Genomic DNA, 27,837 nt, shown 5'->3' with positions numbered 1-27,837 from the left:
TGGATATTCGAACAAAATATAAGAATTGAGACTTGACGTAAGAATCAAATATAAGAATATGAGGATCTTAAAAGAATGTAACCCCTTGAAAACAACGTACACACATCTATGATAATTTTACAATTAACGTAACGCCCCTGTATCCCGTAAACTAGGTAAGAAACACTCTTGTAGTAACGTTCTATGGAAATGGTAGATGAATGGAAAAATAAAATAAAACAAAAACATTTATCAGGCTTCCAACACGGGACGCAAAAGTGAAAGGCACTAGTCGGATTGAGCTTGTCGTCCGCTGAAAGACATTTTAATTACATTGAGATCTTTGACAGTCGTTTCCTCAGAAACGGTCGAGTTTTTACGCATAAGCCGGGACACATGTTCTCTTATTTTGGCTTCTCTTCCACTGAGTTTGTGGGTAATCAGGTTATGGCACGTGCCGTGTTCTCCTTGTTAGAGATCTGAATACAATTTTCCGGCCCGGAACCATTATATGAACCGAAACTATGTTCAGCAACAGCTTTTCTTCAGGTGCGTTGATTGGTTGATAAGAATCGGCAGTAAAACATGTTCCGACAGCTTGATTTTGCTGAGCTGTTCTGCAGTGACTTTGAGAGGTAGCTGAGAGAAAAATGAGAGCCGTCCCTGTAGCGTTTCCGCCGTTCTCTGTGAGGGATTATACTTAAGCTGCTAGCTGAAACACTCAGTCGAATGACAGTTGCTTCTGCCGGAAATGCAAAGTCCTCCCAGTTCTGCCGCAACTGCAATGCTACTGCCAGAGCGCGTCGCTCGCCACGGCTGTTCCAACAAGAAGTGCGCCCGGCCACCGCTAGATGTCCGCGCCGTCACAGGCGCCGAGCGCATAACAATCGAAAGGCGCAGTACGAAGGGAGCATGCGCGCCGCTGGGCCCCGCCGTGTTTGTTGTCAGAAGTCGGCGCCAAGCCGAGCAGTGCGGTCGGCGGTGGTACAGCGCGCGATAGACGCACCCCGACTCGCGAGCGTGCGATGTCGCGTGTGGTGGCCACGCGCGCTGCGTACTAGCCGGCTGGCGTGCTCACCGCGCGGTTTTCGTTGGTAATGTGCTATGCGGGAATGTCTGCTGCGGCAGGATACGAGGACCGATTGGCGTGACAGTCGATTTGTAAACAGTGGGTTCAACGGTCGCCGATGATTGGACTCGAGCTTGTGGTGTTACCGGCGTAGTGACTGTGTTCTTGACACCTTGTGCGAAGAGGACTTTACGCAATTTGACGCCGATTTAGACGGTGACTTTTGACAGGGGAGAGGTGTTGCGTCGTGTGGGGAGGGTTGACAGTAACGGGCAGAACGGCGCTATCGCGTAGCAGCAAGGAGGCGGAGCGGCGCTGGTGGATCCTGAGGAAGGGCGGCGGGCACTGCTCGTGCCGGCAGCCATGCGTCGAGCCTAACGCAAACGGTGAACGCACGCAGCGTCGCGTTTGCATGTGCGCCAAGTCGGCGCAGCCGGTCGCCTCGGCGGGCCCCCGATCCGTGCTGGGCAGGGTGTCGCGCTGCGTCGTCGCGCTCATGTTCTGCTTCTCCAACACGTTCCGCCGCGGCGCCGCCGCCGGCGGGCTGGACGGGGGCGGCGACCGGCGCGGGGGCGGCAGCCAGCGCGAGTCGCAGGCGGCGCTGACGGAGGCGGAGGAGCGGCCCCCCAGCTGCGGGGGCGGCGACTCCCCGCGCAGCGACGCCAGCGGCCGCAGCGCCCCGCCGTCGACGCCGCCCCCGCGGGCGTCGTCCTCGGCTTGCGGCGACGACTACGACGAAGGCGACGACGCTGGGGCGTCCCCGTCGTGCTCGTCGTCCGAATCCCGGTCTCCGTCGCCGCCGCTGTCTCCGGTCGCTCAGACGACGCTGCCGCCGCCCCTTATGAAGGTGGCGTCGAGTCCCGCGCTAGCCGGAGCCGCGCCGAGCGCAGCGGCCGCCGGTCCGCGGTTCAAGTTGGTGCGCGAGGGCGACCTGCAGGTGTGCTACCTCAACCACACGCGCACCGTCATCAGCAAGATCCTCAGCTCCAAGTTCCTGCGTCGCTGGGAGACGCACCACCTGTACCTCAACGACTCTTGCATCACTTCCAAAACGGTAAGTGCATCTTTCTACATCTACATCCATACTCCGCAAGCCACCTGACGGTGTGTGGCGGAGGGTACCTTGAGTACCTCTATCGGTTCTCCCTTCTATTCCAGTCTCGTATTGTTCGTGTGGGCTCTAATCTCTCTGATTTTATCCTCATGGTCTCTTCTTTGCTAACACATTCTCTGAAGGTATTTCAAAACTTCACAGTTCATCGTCAAGAGCATAAAAAAGCTTCCTCATTACAATCGGTTTGTCTTCAAACCATTATCCGGTATCTTAAGATATTTAAAACGGCATAAATGGCGATATAAAAACAGTCAACATGGGTTTAGAAAACATCGTTCCTGTGAAACACAACTAGCTCTCTATTCACATGAAGTGCTCAGTGCTATTTTTCGCTGGCGCTCTGCTTTGTTTTATTATTGCTCGCGTAGCAACTAATATATAGGAAAAATATGTTGCCAGAGAAAAAGATGTTTTTACTATAATGTTTGCAAGACCAGAACTACACACAGCAAGATTTCATTTATGTTTCTGCACTGTTAATAATATTTCATCCGCAGCCCACGTCCACCTGTAAAACACATAATAAAATCTGGTGCTGCCCTGCAATTCCGAAGCTGAAAGAAATAATTTTAGTTCACTATTACCTGCCCGCTTCTTTGCGGTATGATTGGTTTCATTTAATGCAGTTTGAATGCGCCGCGGCAGGGGCTGGTTCGTTCGTAGAGCAGCTCTGCGCCACGAATAATATTTAAATAGCTGAAAATGTCTTAAAAGGATGGGATAAAATACCAGGCAAGCTTATTACAAATCATAATGCAAGTTTTCACTAAGTAACTCTATTCAAAACATTTAAACACATTAAATTATTACACACCTTTACAAATCAGAGACCTAATGGCGCACGTCTCTCAATCTTCACAAAAGAATGCTACACAAGCGTACAATATAACGTCACAGGCTCTTCCTACTCACGCAACTTCAAGAAGACGACACAAAAATTTATCTTCGGTCACTACTTTTTATACTCGTTGTGACTTATTCTCATCTTTGCTTGATATTTAATAATTATCGTCTGTGGCGGTTTCAGTACTCGCCGACACAGACATTATTTTTTTTAAAAAAAAACTGCACATAATTCTATACAAGTATAAAACATGAAACATAATGGTTTCTCTTTATTACATAAAGTTCACACAATCATTGTCCACGCAATTACAATCATCCAGTTTAATTATTCTTTTCTGCTTTTTTTTCCACATATAATGTGTGTTTTGCCAGGAGGCGTTACATATTGACAAGGGATTTCAGATCGATTCCGTATTTCTGGATCGCCAGAAGGCTTCTGACACTGCACCACACAAGCGGCTCGCAGTGAAATTGCTTGCTTATGGAATATCGTCTCAGTTATGTGACTGGATCTGTGATTTCCTGTCAAAGAGGTCACAGTTTGCAGTAATTGACGGAATGTCATCGAGTAAAACAGAAGTGATTTCTGGCGTTCCCGAAGGTAGTGTTATAGACCCTTTGCTGTTCCTTATCTATACAAACGATTTGGGAGACAATCTGAGCAGCCGTCTTCGGTTGTTTGCAGTTGACGCTATCGTTTATCGACTAATAAAGTCATCAGAAGATCAAAACAAACTGCAAAACGATTTAGAAGAAATATCGGAATGGTGCGAAAAGTGGCAGTTGACCTTAAATAACGAAAAGTGTGAGGTCATCCAATGAGTGCTAAAAGGAACTCGTTAAACTTCGGTTACACGATAAATCAGTCTAATCTAAAAGTCGTAAACTCAACTAAATACCTAGGTATTACAATTACGAACAATTTAAATTGGAAGGAACACACAGACAATGTTGTGGGGAAGGCTAAACCAAGACTGCGTTTTATTGGCAGGACACTTAGAAAATGTAGCAGACCTACTAAGGAGACTGCCTACACTACGCTTGTCCGTCCACTTTTAGAATACTGTTGCCCGGTGTGGGATCCTTACCAGGCAGGACTGACTTGAGTACATCTAAAAAGTTCAAAGAAAGGCAGCACGTTTTGTACTATCGCGAAATATGGGAGAGAGTGTCACAGAAATGATGCAAGATTTGGGATGGACATCATAAAAAGAAAGGTGTTTTTCGTTGCGACGGAATCTTCTCAAGAAATAGGTGTTCATTCTTCCTGCGCGCTATACGAGATTGGAATAGCAGAGAATTGTGATGGTGGTTCGATGAAGCCTCTGCCAGGCACTTAAATGTGATTTGCAGAGTATCCATGTAGATGTAGAGTATCAAATAAAGAATGGAAATGGAAAAAATTCTAACAAGGGAACATTCCCGAGTGTCAATAAACCATATTCGTGAAACTTGGTCGGTGTGTAGAGAGTGAAAGATAGTGCAGGACCTATTTTTCTGTTTGTGCCCAATTTTACTTTTAAGAGATAAAGAACACGCCGAAAGGTAAACTGACTTTTCGGCTTTAGAGGGAATATCTTAGAAACGATGACGCACTAAAATGGTTTTTCATATAACAGTTAATATGCAGTCAACGTACTTGAAAAGCGTGTGATCAACTTTTGAAATAATTAGAAATTTTGCAAAATACACAGCCACCATTAATTCATGTCGTAACAAAAGTTTTCATTTTTCAAAATTAATGATGATGATGGGGCATTTTGCAGAATTTCAAATTATTACAAAAGTTGATTATTTTTTTCAATAACATTGATTACGTATCAACTTCTATGTGAAAAATGTTTTTTACATATCGTTAAGAAGAAATTCCCCCTAAACCTAAAATGCCAAATTACATTTCGAGGTCTGTTTCAGCCCTTAAAAGTGGAGTCAAACAAAAAGGAACGTGTTGCACTGTTTTTCCCCCTCTACACATCGGTAAAGTTGCATTAATATAGTCTATTGACACCTGGGGATGTTCCCTGGCGAGTGTAATTTATTTGTTTATTTTTTTCTTCAGGAAACGCGTTTTCAGTGCTGTTGCATTCACGGCTCTCTGTTGCGTATTGTTAGACTTGATCCAGGTGTCATAACATGGATACAGTCTTTCAAACAACAGACGGGGAATGTTCTTTGTGCCAAGCTGTGCTTCCCTCTGGAGTTCCAAAATTTAAAAGATATGGGAAGAGGTTCTAGTAGTTAATAATTAAATGCTGTGTCTACTTGTATTATCACAAATACAACGTACTGCCTCATTAGCAGTGACACTTGCAACGAAAACTTTCTTCTTCCTATTTTATCGAGAACTGACATTTCTGAGATCGTGATTGTATACAGAATACAAAATGATTCTTGCAAAGAAGAAAAAAGCAACCAAGCCACTTTAATCAGAAGCTAGTTATTAACACAAATAGCGCCAGTTCCGGTTTCGAACCGAAAGGCTTCAATCTTCAACGCTGCTTAAGGTTCTATATTTCATTTCTGTAGTTGTTTACGTAATTGTAGCCGTGTTGCGCCTACAATTAACGTAAACAACAACGACAAATGAAATATAAACCTTAACAGCCGTCTGAAGATGAGCCTTTCGGTTCGAAACCGGCAATGGCGATATTTGTGTAAATAACTAGTTCTGTTAAGTGGTTGGTTGCTGTTTTCTTCTTTGCAAGAATCAGCTTGCAAAACTTTCTTAGTGACACTTAGAACCAGTGAGTTTGTTGGTAGGGCACTTAATACGTTACTGAGAAAGTATTTTTCTTCCAATGTGTCTGATTGTTTTGCAGTGATGCGGTGAACAGCATAATTCTTTGGTATCAGAGCACCTTCTCAATTTTTCGGTTGCAAATCAGTTACGTGTAAACAGATACATTGGTTTTTCATTCTCCTAACAAATTCAGTTTGGCACTCAGAACATTTTCCATTGCCACTCTTCAAATGGTATAAATTCCATCGTACGTCACTGTTGTCGTGCAGTGTATATAAATATATTTTGCTGCATCACAACAGTGACTTACGAGAGCACAGGTTTTATATCGCTGTGTAAACTGTTTTAAATGTTTTACGAAATCTGATGATGGCATGAAGACTGAAGCTGGTTGTAATAAGGAAATATTTTTAGGAGTTTTGAAACATGTTATGGACATATGAATCAAGGTTAAACCTCGGTTAATCGAAGTTCAAGAGGCTTAAAAAAATTGAATAACTGAGCGTTCGATTTAATACTTGTTAGTGTGATCAAGATGCAATCTGGAAAAAGTCGAAATAAGAATACAAGTACAATAGTACCGTAATGTCAATAACATACGTATGTCCTCAAATAGGTGAGCAGAAGGTAACAACTAGAACACGAACTAAAAATGCTTTTGCTCGTTTTATTATTTTTAAATTTGTTTTAACATTTCAACCAGAGGGCACACAAATATTCACGAAAATACACGAAAAGCTTCGATTTCATTCATTTTTCCGTACTTAAAACTGTGTCATCAACAGATTTTCTTCATAAATCTTCTTAAAAAACGAAAGTTTTTTGTTTTTTAAATTAATGAGCCTCTTCTCACTTGTGGCTTTTCCTTAAATGTCCAGACTAACAGGGAATTACTTAAGCTTTTTTCCTTACCTATAACCTCTGACAGGTATGTTTAGTACAACGAGTAAGCCATTTCAAAAAGCATTCTTTAATAAGAGAGAACTCACCTTGACGGTCCCGCTTCCTCCTTCCTTACCATATTTTTCCAGAAATCTTATGTTTCAGCAGAAGCGAGAATTTTTTCGTTACAACTTTCTGTTTCACTCCACATTCCACGGCCCCAGTAATATGCTTCTTCTCCACGAAAGTCGAACATTCGTTCTTCTTCGAAGTCATTTTTACAACTGATTTATATATTGTGGTTAGTTATGCATTGTTGAGAAAACGAAGTAGTGTGGCGAAGAGAAGAATGACCAAACGATTATCTGAACAAACGACGAAACAACTCTGAGTAACGAGATTAGTTAGTCACTGACTTTTTGATTAATGGAGTGCTTGTGATGCGATGTGTCATCACAATAGCTTGGATTTGTCGAGTCTACCAAAACACAAAAGGATTCTTAGATTCATAGAAGTTTCTGTAGGCAACATGGCAACAAGTTATATTTATTGAGAAATTCGTTTTATCGGCCCTCCAGTTTGCAGAAGTCGATTGTAGTATTCGTTCCACAGATCTGCCAGAAAGAAAATGCGCGAAGAAAGGCGAATATGTCCTGGGCAGAGTTAGGGATTAAAGAAGGGAACTAACCTTGCGACTTATCTGGCAGCTTCAAACATTGACACATGCCACCATGTCATCCAACATGGCATTTGTTATGTCTTGCAATATGACACAATGTGTCATTAAAGTATAGGATGCACGCATTCTGGGATACTGTCTATCGTAAATGCACCCCCATTCTCAGATACTTCCTACTGTAGACGCATCCCACTCTTCAGAAGCGCACAAATTTGTCTCTGTCTGTTCTTACATCCCTCACCATACATGTAACAGGGGGTCGCTTTGAAAGAAAATCAATCCCCCCCACCTCCATCCAGAAACTAAAAAAAATGTTTTAGTGCCTCCACACCTTCAGAAATTTTACCCCCCCTCCCCCCCCCCCCCCAAAAAAAACTTTTTTAGCTATTATACGTATGCTCTTCAGCCATATTATACTGTTTGATAAGGCTGGCGAATCTACCGGATTTTGAGCACAGAATTGAGGACTTTACTTTTCCTTTTACTTTTTGTTTTATAGTCACATTTTATTAATATACGTTTGAGACTGTAATACATTGCATTAAAAATAGCAAACATAAATACGGTACCGAACGAAATATTAAATACTGTGCGAAGTTTATGATAACAATGTATGCAAATACGTAGATAAATTTACTCAATAGCTTATTTCGCAAGCGAACGATTTGCGCAACAAATTATAAACCGGTGAAAAGTGTATATCTTTCTATTATTTCTTACCTTAAAATTCTTGTCATTGTTTATTGAAAGTATACAATAATAAATACTGAAAATAAAGAAATCGCCGTTAGAAATGAAATGAGCCGGAGGCCCCATTCGGGGAAGTTCGGCACGCCGAGTGCAAGTCTTATTTCAGTCGACGCCACATTGGGCGGCTTGCGTGCCGGTGATGAGGCTGAAATTACGACGAAGACAAAACAACACCCAGTCCACGAGCGGAGAAAATCACCAACCCGGCCGGGAATCGAACCTGGGTCCGCTGCATGGGAGGCAAGCACGTAACCACTTCTTTTCTTTTATTTCTGATCTCATTTAGTTCGTTATTGTTCGTTGCATTTGTTCGGGGCGGACGTCCCCATGACGCCAGTTAAACTTCACCGTCGATCTGTACACTCAGTTTTTTATTAGAGGGCAGCCAACCCTCTGACAAAAGACGCTGAGCTACTGTGCCGGTACCACTCGGCTAAGCAGGTGGACGCCGCTAGAAAGACTCACGAGAATAAATTTGGTATGAAATGTTGCAACAGCCAATCCGAATTAAGTATAAGTATGATTGGCTGAAATAAGCAGGACAATTGCGAAACGATGCACGCGCGACAAAATACTATCAGCTTTTCAACCCTATACGAAAACCGACAAACTTAAGCTTGTTTTGACCGAAAATAAATTGTCCACCAGATACCAGAATAGTGTCTCAAGAAAACGCAGTAAAACATTTTCTATCGGTTAGAAATAAGTGACCTTTTTTTGGCAATTATTTTTATAGCAATTTTCGAGTTAAATTGTCTGCGTGGTCATCGATAAAGCTTTAAAGACGCGGTCAGACAGGAAGTGGGCGTAAGTCAGATTTGGTACATACATTGTTTTTCACGTTCAAAGATTTTTCGATGATTTTTAAGCCACTGGTGAATAAAGTCTTTAACGTATAAACAACGAGATGATAATCAACTGTAATAACCCTTTCTTTTTAAATTATATCCAAATGCAGCGCTTAAAATGCAACGTATTTCTACGAACCACAGTTTCACGTGCTAATGTGTGATTTTTCACGCGTAAGACCCGAACGACGAAAGATTTTTGCAAACGCTTTTTATAATTACATGAATATATTTTTTTACTATTGTCTGCATCATTCTCAAAAGTCTCAGCACGTGCGATTAGCGCGTACCGGATTTTAAGTGCATTTTATGTGCAACTTTAGACCACTGTATCGTGGCAATCGATAAAGCTTTCACAAAACAACAGGACGACCGTGGATTACATGTAATTGTCTACCTTCTTACAAAATTTGAACCGATTCGGCCAAGTCTGAAACACAGAATCAGCGCGCGTAAGAAAACCTCACTAAACTTTTTTTTTTCTTTTTGTACGTAAAATCCGAATGAAGGTAAATTTTTGAAAGTGAGTTTTCGATTTCATCGTAAAAATGCATTTTCATTTATTTGATTGTCTCTAATCCGTTTTCGTGCGTTCAGCTCAAGATAAAGATTACTGGATAAAAAGATTCATTTTGAGTATATTATATACATTTAGCTGCCTTCGTGCAAAGTTTGAGACATAGAAGTGGCTAGCTTCGAAAACCTCCCAGCCTTTTTTTTTTTACACTTAAAATCCAAACGGAGCAAGGTTTTTTAAAACGGTTAAATCTTGTCTTACTTACACCAACGTCCGATACACCGGTGGACCAAATCTGAACCACCAGTCTCGCTCCAGTCCGGATTTATTTAAGGATGACTGTTTATGCGCGTAAAATCCCTACAAGAGTGATTGTGTTTGAACGTAAAATAGGAATGGCGCATATGCAAATGGTACCATTAGCTGATCGTTAATTTCAGCCCAATTAAAATCTTTTGCAAAAGGGACTAATAGATGCGTACAAATTGCGTGGACGCCAGCTCCTGTTCGCCGTTCAAATCTTGCTTAATATACTGCAACACAGCTACAAAAGACAGATGCCGGCCGCGGTGGCCGTGCGGCTCTAGGCGCTGCAGTCTGGAACCGTGGGACTGCTACGGTCGCAGGTTTGAATCCTGTCTCGGGCATGGGTGTGTGTGATGTCCTTAGGTTAGTTAGGTTTAAGTAGTTCTAAGTTCTAGGGGACTTATGACCTAAGATGTTGAGTCCCATAGTGTTCAGAGCCATTTTTTTTTGTTTCCACAAAAGCTATTTACTTAAACACGAATACACCGGCGCTGTGAGGGTTATTTGTTCCCCAGTTCTTAGATGATACCTTTCTCGAGAGGTGGATCGGTAGAGACGGTCCAACATCATGGACATCACGTTCATTCGGCATAACCCCCTCTAACCGTTTTGTGGATTTACGTTAACGGTAAAGAGTTCAGTTGATCAGGTCGCTATTTGAAAACTCTTACGGGACGAATTCAAGATGCTGTAAAGGTGGTGACGGAAGAAACGTTGGCAAAGACTTGGAGAGAAATTGAGTGTAGCAAAGACGTTCTACGGGCAACGAACAGGGGATATGCAGAACTGTGTCCATAAAAACTTTGTGAGTTACACTCCCTTTTTAAACAAAATGCATAACTGTATCTAGCATAGTTCCTTAGAAAAAATTCTTGTAATCAGGGGAAGATTTGATGAGCAGCCTGTACCTTTATCTTAGTAGCCAAGGTCTGTCTTCTTCTCCTCATGTAACACCGGAGCGTGGCACGGGAGGACCACTTGGTGATGTTTACGTTCCAATTCGGCCGCTTTCGGACTCGAACAATTTTAGTTTCGTTTGGTGAGTTACCTCAGAAATTCTACTGCTCTCTTAACACGGTTTTTTTAGCATTCAAAAAATTGTTCAAATGGCTCTGAGCACTATGGGACTTAACATCTGTAGTCATCAGTCCCCTAGAACTGAGAACTACTTAAACCTAACTAACCTAAGGACATCACACACATCCATGCCCGAGGCAGGATTCGAACCTGCGACCGTAGCGGTCACGCGGTTCCAGACGGAAGCGCCTAGAACCGCACGGCCACTCCGGCCGGTTTAGCATTCAAGAATACGATAAAACGCGCCAGTTTTGGCCAGTATGGCGAGTGTCACGTTGTACAATCACGCGTATTTTAATTATCGAAGTACCGGGACCCCGCAGGAGAGTGGGGTTTAGGACGCCATTGTAACATATTAAAAGCTTGTAAACATAAAGACCACATTAGGTAGATAGCGATTTTCATCGGGGACGTAAATATAACTACGATAAGCGTAATATATATTTTCATGATACGGTCGGTGGCTTATCCAACGCGCACACTGTCGCGCTCCAATATAAGCTAGACTTCCATCTACAATAAAGATCACTCTGTAACCGAAATACCGGTAAAATGAGCGCCGCTGACGCTGTCGCTGGTTAAAGCAAAAACGTCAGTCACCAGTAATTTTGATGAACATAAAAATTCTTACCCTCCAATTTTCGAGTTCAAAAGTCGAGAGATATATTTTACACGATATTTCGAAAATTTCATTAGCTATGGAAGCATCGTATAAAAGTGTTATCTTAACTTGTCAGTATACTAAAAAATCTGAACATTATCACTTTCGCTGAAAAGCATGGACATCCGAATCTCGCTTTTTAACCTGCGTTTGAAAAGTAAATTTGCGTTTTACATCTATTTGATCAAGACACAAAATATTTTTTCCACAGACATGCTTTTGTACCGATGTACAAGGGCACCCTTAAGGTAGTTTTTTTGGGGGAGGGACGGGTAGGCTACAACTCGGTGTATGGAATATTTTTAATATGTTGGAAGACGAATGGTGACTCGTAAGTGGCCATAAAGAATTCCATTTCCGATCGCGTTAAAAACCTGCGCAATATACCGGCTTTCAAATCATTTTCACAAAGTACAGCATTGCATTAAAACACATCGATTAAAAATAACTTTAATTTTACTATGCCTCGATTAAAAAATTTCGGGAATTAACTGTATAGCAAGACAAATGACCTCATTTTCATATTATTATGCGCCGAAGATCTCAGTACAATATTACGAAACGTACCGAATATGAAATATTAGGACGGCGGTTCAATCCCGCGTCCGGGCATCCCGATTTAGGTTTTCCGTGATTTTCCTAAATCTCTCCAGGCAAATGCCGGGATGCTTCCTTTGAAAGGGCACGGCCGACTTCCTTCCTCTTCCTTGCCTAATCCGATGAGACCGATGACCTCGCTGTCTGGTCCCCCCCCCCCCCCCCCAAAAAAAAAAAAACAAAACAAAACGAAATGAAATATTGGGGGGGGGGAGGGAGTGCTTGCATCGTCACAGGTGACTCTGGCTGTGTTAATAATGAACAAACAGAAGATAACATACAAGAAACTCAAAGAGGACTGCTTTGTTAATCCCGGTAACGTGATTTTTACCTCGTGGTGTCATCGTTGATTCATTCGTTTATTATTTAATAAACATGAGATGAGTAAAAGTACAGTCACTAAAAATCTGGAAAAAAGTGGTAAAAGCATTGAGTGACACATCAAGAAAGCCCAGAACAATAGAAAACAAATTTTTAGTCTATAAAGCATACTGGAAAGTGCCACCTTGTCAAGCTGATGGGTGAGTGAGTCACCTTAGGAAATAAAATGAAACTCATGGAAGATAGTGACACGCAGGTGGTGAAACATGTTTGGGTAAATAGGATAGAGGAAAACTGTCTTCATTTGCAGCAGGCAGGGCTACAAAAGAAAAAAAATCCCACTAGCATCCTAATGGTGATGTCACTGAAGTTGACAGCACTCTGTCGACGAGCTCGAATCGAAATGCTGACAGAGACACGTGGCGCAGCGGTCAACGTACTGGCGGAGCGATGGCGATCCATATTTGAGGTTTCCAGTGGTTTCTCTGAATTCGGTTAAAGTAAATGTCATAAACATCTACGTTCCTTTCTTTCGTACTTCTTTTAATTAACTGACGCTCTTAACCGAATTAGTCTATAAAAAAGTCGTTCCCTGTTTCATATCTCTTCCCACGTTGATAACACGCTAACTGCTGTAGTATGTTGGTTTCCTTGTACAACACGTTTAATTACAAAATGTGCTGCACTCAGTACGAGCCAATGATACTTACAGATCGAAATGAAATCCAATTTAACGGTTACTTATCCAGTTAAGTTTCTGATTCCACTCTCCTTACAAACAATAGACAAATAGCAAGAAATTTTTAGAACTGCTATTCTTGATTTATTAAAATACAACCATTTAACCACACGAGTAAAAAAAGCATCTCCTCAGCGAATGTTGGAAGAAGAAGAGTATTCCCAAAGACCGGAAAATAGCTAGAGTGATATCCATTTTTTTAAAAGGAGATAAAAGCCTATGCAGTAATTACAGAGGAATAATTTTACTGGACTTAGCTTACAAGGTATATGCTAAGATTTTAAATAAAGAGTTAAAAACATAGCAGAAGTAGTACTGCGTGAGGAACAAATGAGTTTTAGGAAAGGACGCTCCACAATAGACGCAGTTTTTATGCTACACCAAATAATAGAAAAACGGAGAGAGCATAATGAACACACACACATTGCTTTTATTGACTTTAAGAAAGCTTTTGACATTGTCAATAGACAAAAAGTTGGGGAAATAATGACGAATCGCGGGTATCCAAATCATCAAGTAAATGCGATAAAAAGTTTATATCAAGACACAGATATTACTTTATATCTTAATGGTAAAACTACTAATGGGATATCAACAAACAAATGGGTACGACAAGGCTGCTGCATCTCTCCAACTTTGTTCAACATCTACGTTAATGAAATAATACATATATGGAAATCAGAATTTCAGAAAGGCATCTACCTAGACAGGAACATTCTTTTAAATAATTTACTATATGTTGATGATGAAGTGATCCCAGAAGATAAGGAAGATGATCTTCAGAAAGGAATCTACTTGCTAAAACAAATAAGCGCAAATTGAACATGGAAATTTCAAAAGAAAAAGCTAAGACACTGGCCTTCATGGGGAAAGAACCAATCACAACAAAAATAGTGATAGACCAGAAGATTTTAGAGCAAGTAAACCATTTCAGTTACCTCGGATGCGAAATGACATATGGCTACAGCAGAGATATTGAAATTAAGCTTAGGAAATGCAGTCGGGTATGTGGAACAATCAACAGAAACCTAAAAAACAAAACCAGGAAAGACACTCAAATTAAATTTTACAAAACTGTTGCAGTTCCCACACTGCTCTATGGAAGTGAGACGTGGGTGTTTACCAAGAAGCAAGAAAGCCGGATTCAGGCACAAGAAATGAAATTCCTTAGAGGTGTTAAAGGTTGCACAAGAGAAGACATGCTAAGAAAGTAAGATATTAGAGAAGAACTGCAAATATTTAGTATCAGTGACAAAATACGAGATTACAGAAGAAAATGGAACGAACATCTACAGAGAATGGAAAGTGAGAGACTTCCCTTAAAGGCGAGAAATTATAAGTGCCATGGGAGAAGAGACAGAGGAAGACCGCGACAGAGTCACCGTAGCACGCAATTTCTGCCTAATACCTGAAGAGAAGATCAGTAAAAACAATTCAACAACATAACAATATAATTGGTACAATACTTCACACAGATACTGGGCTAGTCCGAAATATCTCCGAGGCTTTATCAGAAGTTGCTCAGGATTATTGGCTCGTTCAGTATGTGAGACAGCTGGTCTCCAGTGTGTCATTAATTATGAAAGCAACTCGTTTGGGTCTGCTCTGCATTTAACTTTTTGACGGCATTCCCTTCAAAACAAGTGGATACTTCTGCATTTGCCTGTAGCACTGAAGGTTTGTCGTGTCTCTGACAACCACTCATATAACTGGTACAATAATATTTCATAAACACTTGAAGATATCGGTTATAGGCTTTTGGTAATTATACCGTGGCGTTGTAAACACTCGATTATTTTATTTTATTTTATTTCTTGACGGCATAGTCAAGAACCAACAACTTCGTAATATAGAATGACACATTTTAGAAGGCTTTTGAGGGCTGTTGTCTACGTTTGGAGTTTAGTACTTAGCAAAAATGTGCTAAATGTAAGGTCGGAGTGTTCGCTCCAACACTGTTTGCTGGTTTGGCGGCACTATGCTGTGCGTACGCTGCAGTGGACGCGTCTCTGCTCTTTCGCCAGGCTTCGGTCACGATTTAGCCCTTTCACCGACTATTTATCGAAAATGGCGTTGAAGTAACTATAATAAAACGGCAAACAGTAATGTAAAAAATTTAGTTTCTCCCCTTTATTTGCAACTGCTCTGATTTTCACTTGGATTCGCACAAGTGTCAATGAAGCGTGGCTGTAAAATAACGGAACAATAGTTGTAAAAACATTATATTTAAAAACACACACATTCAGTTTTTGCTACCAATATAATTCCCTCCTCTATCTCTACAACGGTCCATTCCAATTTTGCATTGTTGGAGACTCTGCTGAAGGTCTTCCTCTTTGAACTCCTTGACGACGAGAGCTGCTTTTTCTTTTACTGCATCGAAGGACTGAAATCTTGTTCCTTGTAATGCAGATTTGGCCTTAGGGAATACAGAAAAGTCACATTTCTTAATTTCTTATGGAGTTCAAAAAGAATCTCAAGATAGTAATGTTGATTAATAGTTTGGCGTTCAGGAACACAGCAGAGATCGAAAATTCCATGACTATTAGAAAAATGCAATCATCATAGCTTTGAATCTTGATTTTTCTCTGTAGAGTTTTTTTGTTGGTGAAGTTGATTTTGAAGTAATAGGCTTAACATCAGAAGAGGCACCAATGTTAGCACTGAATAGGGGGTCATGGAATAATTTTATAAGGGGGACTATGCTCCAGACTGAACGCTGAAAGGCATAATCAGTCTCAAATGATGATGATGATGATGATGAGTTGGGCCCTTCCAGTGCAAAAATTCGTAAAATGTTATCACTCTTTCCAAGAAGTCAGGATAATTTTCAGTGGCATTCACGAGTTATTTCTAATTCGATCGGGAGAATTTTCGGCACCTGTTTCGCACATTCTTTTCTCATGTTGAACGGGTTACGCAAATTTTCCCTTATGCATTCTTTGTCAATTCCTGCTGTTTCAGCAACCGATCAAATACTCAACCGACAGTCAGATCAAATCAGATTAAATGCTTTTCCGGTATTTTCATCTATTTTCGGTTGTGAAAGAGCGTCCCGGTCGTGAGCCGTCTTCGTCTTTTCGACCACCTTGGAAATGGCTCGAACCATTCAACAACTCGCGTATCTGATAAACAGTCATCGTCATAGCGGTTTTTCAAATTTTCATGGGACACTTCACGACAGTTCGTTGCTCTATTACTACACCTGATCATTTTTTTCCATCAAAACAAAATAACAGCTCTTAAGGAACGAAGGCCAGGGCCACAATGGTTTGCCTGAAGACACCAGAGACGCCGCGGTTGACTAAGAAGACTTCATGCTTCGCAAATATTGGTCGTTCATTTTTGGCGAATGTGCACATACTCTGTGACAGCATCAGTCTCGTTATTGCATTGCCACACCTCCCATACAATGCGAAAGGTAGAGTACTGTTAACGGCGTTAGAAACAAACCAGAAAAATTGTTTAGCATAACTTAAAATGGCAAATCATAATCCCTTGTTGACATTCGTTTTGGAATACCAACGCTACAGCTAGTAGGACCGAAAATGTGCAGTAACGAAGTGACACTTGAGCCGAAGGCAGATGTTTCGAGCACCGGTGGGGAAGGAATTCTCCATTGTAATCTCATAAATTCAACATACAACTTCGTAAATAAGAAAAATAGCAATATTTATTCCAATTTATACTGAAAATACTTTCGATATGGGGTGGAGGAGAATATAATTATCTAATTAAACGAAAATAGGCTTACTTTCAGTCGAATTACGTACACTGCAATGGAGGCAAAGAACAATACAGTAGATATGCTGGCTGTACGATGAGTAATAGTTTGCGGATTGGCGGGTTGTCTTCGCTCCGCCGATGTCGGTGAAGATCAAATTGTGGATAGCTACGCCTGCGAACGTTCTTGTCTTCATTTTGCCCTAACCTTCGGTTGTATCTGGCGTCTGCTCAGTAGTATTTACAATTGTTAGACCGAGCTCATCAGATGCGCTGGAATTGTGATCATCTTTTGGCATTCAGTTGCTAGACGTTTTACACCATTGTGTTGATGATGATGCTGCTGTTAGAACGCTCAGCCTTCATCTAGACCAGCCGCAAACCCGATGGAGAGTGGGAGGCACTTCACTAATGGTCAAGAGCTAGTCCACAGGAAAATCCACTGGAAGACGCAGTGTGAGAAGGGTGCAAGTGTCTGATGCGGCTCTCCACCGCATGTCCCACACCAATGTGTACTGAAAGAATTGGCGCAGCAGTATGAGCTGTAAAGTCAGTCTGAGACTGGCGGATTCCTCTGGTTTAAAAGCGGACAGATCTCGCGATGTCTGAGTCTTGGTTTAATGGATATGTCGTCGACGCGCTGAGGCAAGTTGTCAATCGATGGTACCACACTTGTACTTTGCTGTGTTGCGCCATGGCACGGCCATTCCCCGGGTACGACACGCTCGAGGGTCGCTGGTGCCGGTGCTCTCGAGACGACAGCGGTCGGTGTTTTTGCTCCGTTCGTTTGCGTTGCACGTTTTGAAAGGTTGTCGTTCGCTGACTACAAACGACTCTGGAGATAACCGACGTGCCTGGCACCGGAGTATAGGCCTGCATCATCAGCGGACGAAGCCAGCTGTATGCGAGTTGTTCTCGGCACGACCGCCGTGTACCTGGTGTATAATGACACCCTAGGTACAGGTCCCTTAGGTTTTCTGCAATGATCAAAGTTGCGTCGGCCTGTTGAGGTACCCTACACAATGAGTTCTCTCGTGTCCTTCTTTACACTAGCCAACGAGGAAGCAGTGCTGTAGTGTGGAGCTCTAAATGTGGCTGATGTCAGTGGCAATGGACGTCTCCTGTTTCATGCAGAACATGGAATTTTTCTTTTTACTGGCAGTATTTCGTTGGCAGGAAGAAATAATGCGGCAATGTGCAGTTTCTGGGCACTAGATTGTGCACCAGCGTTCTGTTTTAAATCTTCAGTCTCTCACCGGTGTCAGTAATAAGGTAGTTTGAGTTACAAACGATGGCGGTCGAGTTTAGGCTTGTTCTGCGCACCTACGTCACGCATTCTTCGACATCCAATGAGCTTTCAGTATTCGAGCGCTCTGCTGTAAATGCTGTGGCTAATGCGAGCGTTAACGTGATCGTAGCGAGTTGTTCAGGGAATTTCGATTCCATTTGTTGCGAGTTGTCATCGATGATTGTGGCGGTAAGTGACAAATTCTGCATAAGCAAGCAAGAGAATGTTTTACAGGATATACGCTCACTTGAAGCGGAAAGCGCGAACATGCGCGTATTACAACTACTGTCGCTTGCAATCGTCAACAATGCAGTCCCCGTCTGTGCCTCAACATGCGCGAACTGGCATCGTTCGCGGATCGGACTATAGTCCTCATAAACCATCTACAGTGCACATGTACCGGGTGATCAAAAAGTCAGTATAAATTTGAAATCTTAATAAACCTCGAAATAATGTAGATAGAGAGGTAAAAATTGACACACATGCTTGGAATGACATGGGGTTTATTAGAACCAAAAACAAAACAAAAAGTATTGCTAGACGCGTGAAAAATCTTTTGCGCGCGTCGTTTGGTGATGATCGTGTGTTCAGCCGCCACTTTCATCATGCTTGGCCTCCAAGGTCCCCAGACCTCAGCCTGTGCGATTATTGGCTTTGGGGTTACCTGAAGTCGCAAGTGTATCGTGATCGACCGACATCTCTAGGTATGCTGAAAGACAACATCCGACGCCAATGCCTCACCATAACTCCGGACATGCTTTACAGTGCTGTTCACAACATTATTCCTCGGCTACAGCTATTGTTGAGTAATGATGGTGGACATATTGAACATTTCTTGTAAAGAACATTACCTTTGCTTTGTCTTACTTTGTTATGCTAATTGTTGCTATTATGATCAGATGAAGCGCCACCGGTCGGACATTTTTTGAATGTTTGTATTTTCTTGATTCTAATAAAACCCCATGTCATTCCAAGCATGTGTGTCAATTTGTACCTCTCTATCTACATTATTCCGTGATTTATTCAGTTTTCAAATTTATACTGACTTTTTGATCACCCAGTACTATGAAGCCAGATCTCTCTGGCTGTTCGTACAGTGATGGAAGTGCCGGGTTTGCAGCTGGTCTAGATGAAGGCTGAGCGTTCTAACAGCAGCATCAACACAATGGTGAAAAATGTCTAGCATCTGAATTCCAAAAGATGATCACAATTCCAGCGCATCTGATGAGTGATGGAAGTACAGTGATGGAAGTACAGTGATGGAAGTACAGTGATGGAAGTAGTTACATCTACATATTTACTCTGCAATTCCAAATACGTGCCTGGCAGAGGGTTCACCGAACCACCTTCAAGCCACTTGCTCTTCCGTTCTACTCTCGAACAGCGCGCGGGAAAAACTAACAGTTAAATCTTTGCGTGCGAGATCTGATTTCTCTTCTTTTATTATGACGATCATTTCTTCCTATGTAGGTGGGCGTCAGCAAAATATATTCACTCTTTGAGGAGGAATTTGGCTACTGAAATTTCTTGAGAAGCTCCTGCCGCAGTGGAAAACGCTTTTGTTTTAATGACTACCACCTCATTTCCTGTATTATATCCGCCATACACTCTCCCCTATATCGCGATAATACAAAACTAGCGGCCCTTCTTTGAACTTTTTCGGCATCCTCCTTCACCCCTTTCTGATGCGGATCCCGCACCACACAGCAATACTCCAGAAGAGGACAGACAAGCGAAGTGTAGACAGTCTCCTCAATAGACCTGATACATTTTCTAACTGTTCTGCCAATAAATCACACTCTTTGGGTTGCTTTACCCACAACATTATCTATGTAATCGTCGCAGTTTAAGTCATTCGTAAATGTAATTCTGAAGTATTTAGCTAAGTTTACAGCCTTTAGATTTGTGTGATACATCGAGAAACCAAAGTTTAGCGGATTCCTTTCAGTACCCCTATACATGACTTTATATCTTTCATTATTCAGAGTCAGTTGCCACTTTTTTCACCATACGAATGTTTTGTCTAAATCATTCTACCACTTTTTTGCACCATATGGGTGTCTTATCTAAATCATTCTGCATTTACAAGGCAGTAAATTACTGCATCATCTGCAAACAGTCTAAGAGAGCTGCTCAGATTATGCTTATTCATTACCGATATTTCAGAACCCATGACTGTTAATCGAATGTAAATACAGAAATTGTATAGTAACAGTTGTATAACACATACTGGATGCTGGCAAAGTTTCGCTATCACAGTGCAAATATATACAGATTGTGTAACAGTGTGTGAAGTGATGTACCAACTGGCTATAAATGTGGAAGCAGACAGATGGACACTAACAGATGAAAGCCGCCCGTACTGCAGTCCAGCACGCAGCATTATGCTAGAAGTGGTGATGTAACTTCCAGGAAATCATGAACCTGAAGAGGGTCGAAAACTGGATCATGGAATAATAACTATTCAAAAAAGTGCCTGGTTCCTTTTTATGTATTTACATGCTGCTCACATTGTCTCCTAAATCCTTATATAGATCAGGAATAACGGGGGGCCTGTTACACTTCCTTGGGGAACACCACATTTAAATTCTATTTTATTCGAAGCCTTCCCGTCAGTTATTACGAACTGTGTGTGACCTTTCTGACAGGAAATCACGAATCCAGTCACACAACTGACAAAATACTCCACTGGCACACAATATGATTAGAACTCGCTTGTGAGAAACGTTGCAAAAAGCGTTTTGGAAATTTGAAAATATGGAACCAATCTGACGTCCCTGTTAATAGCACTCATTACTTCGCGAGACTAAAGAGCTAAAAGTGTTGCAAAAGAACGATATTTTCTAAATACACGTACACTATTTGTCAATAATTCGTTTTCTCCCAGGTAATTCATAATGTTTGAGCATAGTATGTGTTCCAAAATACAACTGGAAATCGACATTGATGATACGAATCCGTATTTCAGCGGATTACTCCTATTTCCTTTCTTGAGTACTGGCGTGGCTTGTGTAACTTTCCAGTCCTTGGGTACGGATCTTTCGACGAGCAAGCGGTTGCATATGACTGCCAAGTATGGAGCTATTGTATCAGCATACCCTGAAAGGAACCTGACTAGTAAACAATCTTGACCGGAGACCTTCCCTTTTTCAAGTGGTTTAAGCTGTTTCGCTACACTGAGGATATCTACTTCTAAGTTACGCATGTCGGCAGTCGTTCTACTTTGGTGAAGGAGTTTCGGAAAACCGTGTTTAGAAACTCTGCTTTAGTGGCAGTGTCATCAGTATCATCATCATCATCGTTATCGCGCCGCGATAGTATTGATTGTGTTTTCCCGCTGGTGTACTTTGCATATGACAAGAAGCTCTTTGGGTTTTCTGCCAGATTTCGAGACAAGAGTTTCGTTATGGAAACTATTGAAAGCATTTCGCATTGAAGTACGCGCTAAATTTCGAGATTCTGTTAAACTTCTCCAATCTTGGGGAATTTGCTTTCTTTTAAATTTAGCATGCACTTTTCATTGCTCCTGCTACAGTGTTCTGATTTATTTTGTGTACATAGGGGTAAGTAAGACCTCTTATTAGTTTGGTACATATCTCCCAGTTGCCATCGATACTATTTCTTTGAATTTAAACCACTTCTGGACTACGCTCACATAGTCACGTTGGAAGTTATGGAGACTGTTTCTTAGCAAGGTGACAAGAGAATTTTTATCTGCTTTTTCTAAATAGACGAATTCTGCGTTTATTTTTGGTTTTAACTAATAACGAGTAGTGTCTCCTGTCTGTGACATTCCAAAACATAATCTGAGGCTTTCTCCTAAAGTTCTCGCACGCCGAATGTCGAATTTCTTTCCACTCTTTGTTACAGATGGTGAACAGTAGTTACGGTGTGTTGTAGCCAGTTGACCTGGCACGCAGCAGACACCGAGATATTCGATAGCGTTCTGGTCGGTACTTTGACCAAGACAGACAGTAAGAAAAGAAATGTACAATAACACACTTTTAGCACAATACGGAGAATACACTATTGTTCAAAGTGATTTCATAAACGCTTGCAGCGACTTTGCGATCCACCAGCATAAACAAGGGAAAACAGTCGCAGACTGTTGCATAGTATTATTCTGTAGCCGCCACAACACACGCAAATAAATACCATCATCCAGTTCCACGTCTTTTCATTTAGTTAGCAGGTCACGAGTTATTGATTTGTGAGGTAAATGTGACAGATGAATAGTGACAGCATCTTTCACAGGCAAATAAGTTTAACTGCCACCAGGAAAGTAGCTTTCGTGTCCTACTGAGCGAGGTGGCGAAGTGGTTTAGGAACTAGATTTGCTTTCGGAAGGTGAATGTTGAAATTGCAGTCCAGATTTAGATTTTCCCAAGTTTCCCTAGATCTATGATGTCGAAGAAAATGACTGATTTCCATCTTCGTTATATTCGAGCTTATTCTCAACCTCTGGTGACCTCGTGAAGCATTACTGCACAAAATCTTTTGTCACACTGCTCCACAGCGTTGCCTGTACCCAAATGCTACGCATTTGCTCTGATGGCGAGCAGTTCCTGGACAGCAGCGGAGTCACTCAAGCGAGGCTTACCGCCTCTCGTCGAATCGTTCTGTCACGGCCGTCTGAGCTCCCTTGTAAGCCCTCTGCGGCCGTGGTTGACAAGGATGTCCGACTTTTCGTTCGTGCGATACGAATTGCAGATTAGTGGTTCCTATCTTAATGTATTAGCCTTACCACTGCAATTATTGAGGTTAAATGAATGTTATCCATAGTGGATGCTGTCGAACTCCGTGACTGTTCCTTTATAGGGTGTAGAAAAATATCCGCTACCAGTCACAATAAAAGGTTATTTATTTGTCACACGACCGGTTTCTGGCTTGCGCCCATCCTCCGGTGTTTACACATTCATGTACATGTTTACACTGTTGGAGATCACAGTATAAATACAAAAAACTTATTTGCTGGTGACTACACAGATACAAGTGGGACAATTGTAAGTGGTAAGGCAACATTTGACGAAAATATATACACAAGGATGAAGCACCATTATTACAGTTATGCTGTGCTGATAGTTTTGCCACTATCACCACTGCATAACTGTAATAACGGTGCTTTGTCTTTATGTAAGTGCAGATGTATTTTCATCAAATGCTGCCGTACCACTTACAATCGTCCCACTTGTATCTGTGTAGTCACCAGCAAATATTTTTTTTTTGTATTTACACAGTGATCTCCAACAGAATAAACATGTACATGAATGTATAAACACCTGAGGATGGGTGCAAGCCCGAAACCGGTCGTGTGACAAATAAATAACCCTTTATTGTGACTGGTAGCGGATATTTTTCTACAACCTAATTATTGAGGTAGTGCTTCCCAGTGACCAGTGCACAAGTAAATCTCTTCTGAAATCTTTCTCTGGCATTCACTTTTTTCTGACAGCAAGTACGCGGGTTGGACGCAATTACAGAAACACGGCGAGAAATGCAGATGGTAGCCAGGCCTATAGGTTGCGCTGTTGTATCTGATAACGTGCAAATGTCCTCAGCAAGTTGCAAGTCGTGATCAGAACCGGCTTCTGTTTAGTTGTGATTGCATAATGTCGGAGGTAAGTGAATCTGAAGGTGGATAGATTGTTGGTGCTCATGCTGTGGATTCTTCCGTAACCAATGGAGCCGAAGTGTTTGGCGCTTCAAGAGGCACCGTATCGTAGATTTATACCGCGTACAAGAAAAGCGGGAAAACATTATCTCTAAGTAACAACGCGGACGAAAGTGCCTGTCGAGTGGTCAAAACTGTCGAGAATGTGGCACCCGAATATGATTTTATAAACAATGTATGTCTGTGTATGACCGCAGACCCAGAGATAATGCTAGTGTTGGTGTAAGAGAGCGTTTGGCGCACAGTTGTAAGGTAGCTGCCTGTAAGAGAAAGACGATGGAGTAGGCACCACCAACTGTTAGATTAATGTAGGTATATCAATATTGTTGAACTTGGAACCAAGTGTAACGCTCTTCAAAAAGGTGATATAATAAACTTCACGATTACATATCGGCCTGTCTTTATGGATCAAGCTCATGTAAGGTCCGTAAAATACGGACGCCCTACAATTGTATTAACCCGCACTGCAGTACTTGGTACACCTTCAGCTTAATTATAACCACCCGATATTTTCTTTACGTTAAAATATAGCTGTGCGCGTAATTCTGATATAGCTAGTATTTCGTTCACCGTTGAAGATATCAAATTAGATTTCAGGAAAACGGTAATGGTCAATGCCTTAGTATTTACTTTGTGGTAATACACATACATCCTCTAGTGACACAAATATTGAAGAAATGTTATCCCCAAAGTGATTTAAGTTGTGGCAATGGTAGCTAGCCGTCTTTTTCTAAAATTAAGTCGGAAAATGCGCAAAAAAAGGCGAGCGGTGTATCTCATTATATGACGTTTATGTGGCATTGCAGGTGAGACTGTCTAACCAGCAACCTTGCTGTTCACATTTAGGTAATCACAAAGCCATTTTTGTAAACACGTTAATTAAGAATACTGACAAGGGTTGTATCAGTGTACTGATGTACTCATGACCTATTCAGAGACCCATTTTCAATAGAAAACAGATTTAAGCGTCGTAGTAGACATAAGTTTGTTAATCAATCGTACAGGAACATACCATCTGGGTTAATACCACTAGCTGAAAATTCTTATATCTTGAATATTCTGTAAAATATTAATTGGATTTGAGTTAATACACACTAAATACAGCCTTCCGAAATGCCTTCACAAAAGAAGACGAAGTAAAATTTCCAGAATTAGAATCGAGAACAGCTGCCAGCATGAGTAACGTAGAAGCAATTATCCTTTGAGTAGTGAAGCAACTTAAATCACTTAATAAAAGCAAGTCTTCTGGTCCAGACTGTAATCCAATTATGTCGCTTTCGGAGTATGCTGATCCATTAGCTACATACTTAACAATCATATACAACCGTTCGCTCGATGAAAGATCCGTACCCAAAGACTGGAAAGTTGCACAGGTCACACCAATATTCAAGAAAGGTAATAGGAGTAATCCACTAAATTACAGGCCCATATCGTTAACGTCGGTATGCAGCAGGATTTTAGAACATCTATTGTGTTCGAACATTATGGATTACCTCGAAGAAAACGGTCTATTGACACACAGTCAAAATGGGTTTAGAAAACATCGTTCCTGTGAAACACAACTAGCTCTATATTCACAAAAGTGTTGAGTGCTATTGACAAGGGATTTCAGATCGATTCCGTATTTCTGGATTTCCGGACGGCTTTTGGCACTGTACCACACAAGCGGCCCGTAGTGAAATTGCGTGCTTATAGAATATCGTCTCAGTTATGTGACTGGATTTGTGATTTCCTGTCAGAGAGGTCACAGATCGTAGTAATTGACGGAAAGTCATCGAGTGAAACAGGAGTGATCTCTGGAGTTCCCCAAGGTAGTGTTATAGGCCCTTTGCCGTTCCTCATCTATATAAACGATTTTGGAGACAATCTGAGCAGCCGTCTTCAGTTGTTTGCAGATGACACTGTCGTTTATCGACTAATAAAGTCATCAGAAGATCAAAACAAACTGCAAAACGATTTAGAAAAGATATCTGAATGGTGCGAAAAGTGGCAGTTGACCCTAAATAACGGAAAGTGTGAGGTCATCCACATGAGTGCGAAAAGGAACTCATTAAACTTCGGTTACACGATAAATCAGTCGAATCTAAAAGCCGTAAATTCAACTAAATACCCAGGTATTACAATTACGAACAATTAGACCTACTAAGGAGACTGCCTACAGTATGCTTGTCCGTCCTCTTTTAGAATACTGCTGCGCGGTGTGGGCTCCTTACCAGATTGGACTGACTGAGTATATCGAAAAAGTTCAAAGAAAGACAGCACATTTTGTACTATCGCGAAATATGGGACGGAGTGTCACAGAAATGATACAGGATTTGGACCGGAAATCATTAAAAGAAAGGCGTTTTTCGTTGCGACGGAATCTTCTCACGAAATTCCAGTCACCAACTTTCTCCTCCAAAAAAATGCGAAAATATTTTGACACCGACCTACATAGGGAGGAACGATCACCACGATAAAATAAAGGGAAATCAGAGCTCGTACGGAAAGGTATAGGTGTTCATCCTTTCCGTGTGCTATACGAGATTGGAATAATAGAGAATTGTGAAGGTGGTTAGATGAACCCTCTGCCAGGCACTTGAATGTGATTTGCAGAGAATCTATGTAGATGTAGATTTAATCACATTTGAATTTAATAATCAATTTGCATATCAATTAAGCATCTAAAGCATTGCTACCATGAATTGTTGGGTGCTCACAGCATGAACTGTCATTAATGAGAGTAAATAAGACAAGGCAAAATTTTTTAACCTGATTCAGAGCTGCAGTTCGGTTTTTATAATCGTTCACTTGTCACGAAAAGTCACTGTAGTTGTTATAGCCACACATGATTAATATTTTTTAAAAATATAGACTGGGATAATAACACCACTTTGAGAAACTTGCTTTTCTATGGCTTCTACACTATCTGTTTTAAAAACGAGCGTTTCTTTTGCTCGTGCTGTTTCAGGTTTCAGGCTGCAATAAATACCTGTTTCTTTCGAAGTCGCAGCCCGCTTGGAACACGTTCAGCCTTGACACTGATAAGATGACGCCGTTTACAACGTCGCTGCTGATTTACAACCAGCTGTGTTATGTTGTTGGCTAGGACAAGTCTTTCTTTTTTTTTTCATGCAGAACTGCTCATTTGTTGGCGTCTAGTATCTCTCTCGTAACATGATAATGGCGGCTGTTAATACCGTTCATCGGTGACGCTTCACTAATTGGAAGTGCTATGCTAATATTTTAAGGGAAAGTGCAAGCTTGGAGAAAACGCGTGCCGTCCTGAGAAAGTGACTGTCCTTTAGTAGCAGTGTTGAGGCATACAACGGTTACATAGAGGTTTCATGTATAGCTACATGCCGCCCATTTTAGTACATGCACTTGACTTTTAAACACTCACGCGACGAGGGAGATACACAGTGGCGCTCAGCTCTGAGGTACCCGGATCGAATCTTGGTCGTGAAAGATGCTTTATTCACTAGTATCTGGACAGCGAGCGGAGAAAATGGCGTTCAGATCGATGTTACAAGGTTTTGCACCAGTGATCTGCATTAAATCCCTTTTCTCATGGAGATAGGTTGTGTGAAACTCATGGTGATGATCCGTCAGTAGAATGAGAGCGTCGAAGTGTTCCATTTGGTGCTATTTGAGGCGAGTAGGCTATGTACTAGCACCACATACTGCCCTCTCGTTTCTTCCTGCGCCACCAAAATCACAAACCCTGTGTTCTACACGAAAACGTTTACATTTAATATACCTTACATGCAGGCCGTTACAATAGCGCCGAGTAGAAAGAGTTGTGCCAGTTCGTGATTCACTGGAAATAGTAACACCATTAATAAAAATAATAATGGAATTCTTATACAGGAATTCGTTTATAGCACGTATCGTCTTTTTTTTCTTTTTGTGAAAAAGTCTTAACCTATTGTTTATACATTCCTGATTTGTAACAATAAAAACTTATCTTTTAAAGCCGCAGGGTATTAGCCGAGCGGTCTAAGGCGCTGCAGTCATGGACTGTGCGGCTGGTCCCGGCGGAGGTTCGAGT

At 41.6% G+C, this 27,837-nt stretch overlaps 1 protein-coding gene across 1 annotated transcript in view; it reads left to right on the top strand.

Moving 5' to 3' along the window:
• Window positions 1-1,460: 1,460 nt before the first annotated feature.
• The window catches only part of LOC124799042 (C-Maf-inducing protein-like), a 939,973-nt gene continuing 913,596 nt past the window's right edge, over window positions 1,461-27,837 (top strand). Inside the window, exon 1 of the mRNA XM_047262580.1 lies at window positions 1,461-2,102. Within this exon, the coding sequence (XP_047118536.1) occupies window positions 1,461-2,102 (642 nt within the window). The remainder of the gene's footprint in view (window positions 2,103-27,837) is intronic.

This window comes from Schistocerca piceifrons, chromosome 5, assembly GCF_021461385.2.
Source record: "Schistocerca piceifrons isolate TAMUIC-IGC-003096 chromosome 5, iqSchPice1.1, whole genome shotgun sequence".
Lineage (NCBI taxonomy): Eukaryota > Metazoa > Arthropoda > Insecta > Orthoptera > Acrididae > Schistocerca > Schistocerca piceifrons.
The sequence above is the reverse complement of the archived record's forward strand: the minus strand, read 5'-3'. Positions and strand labels throughout refer to the sequence as shown.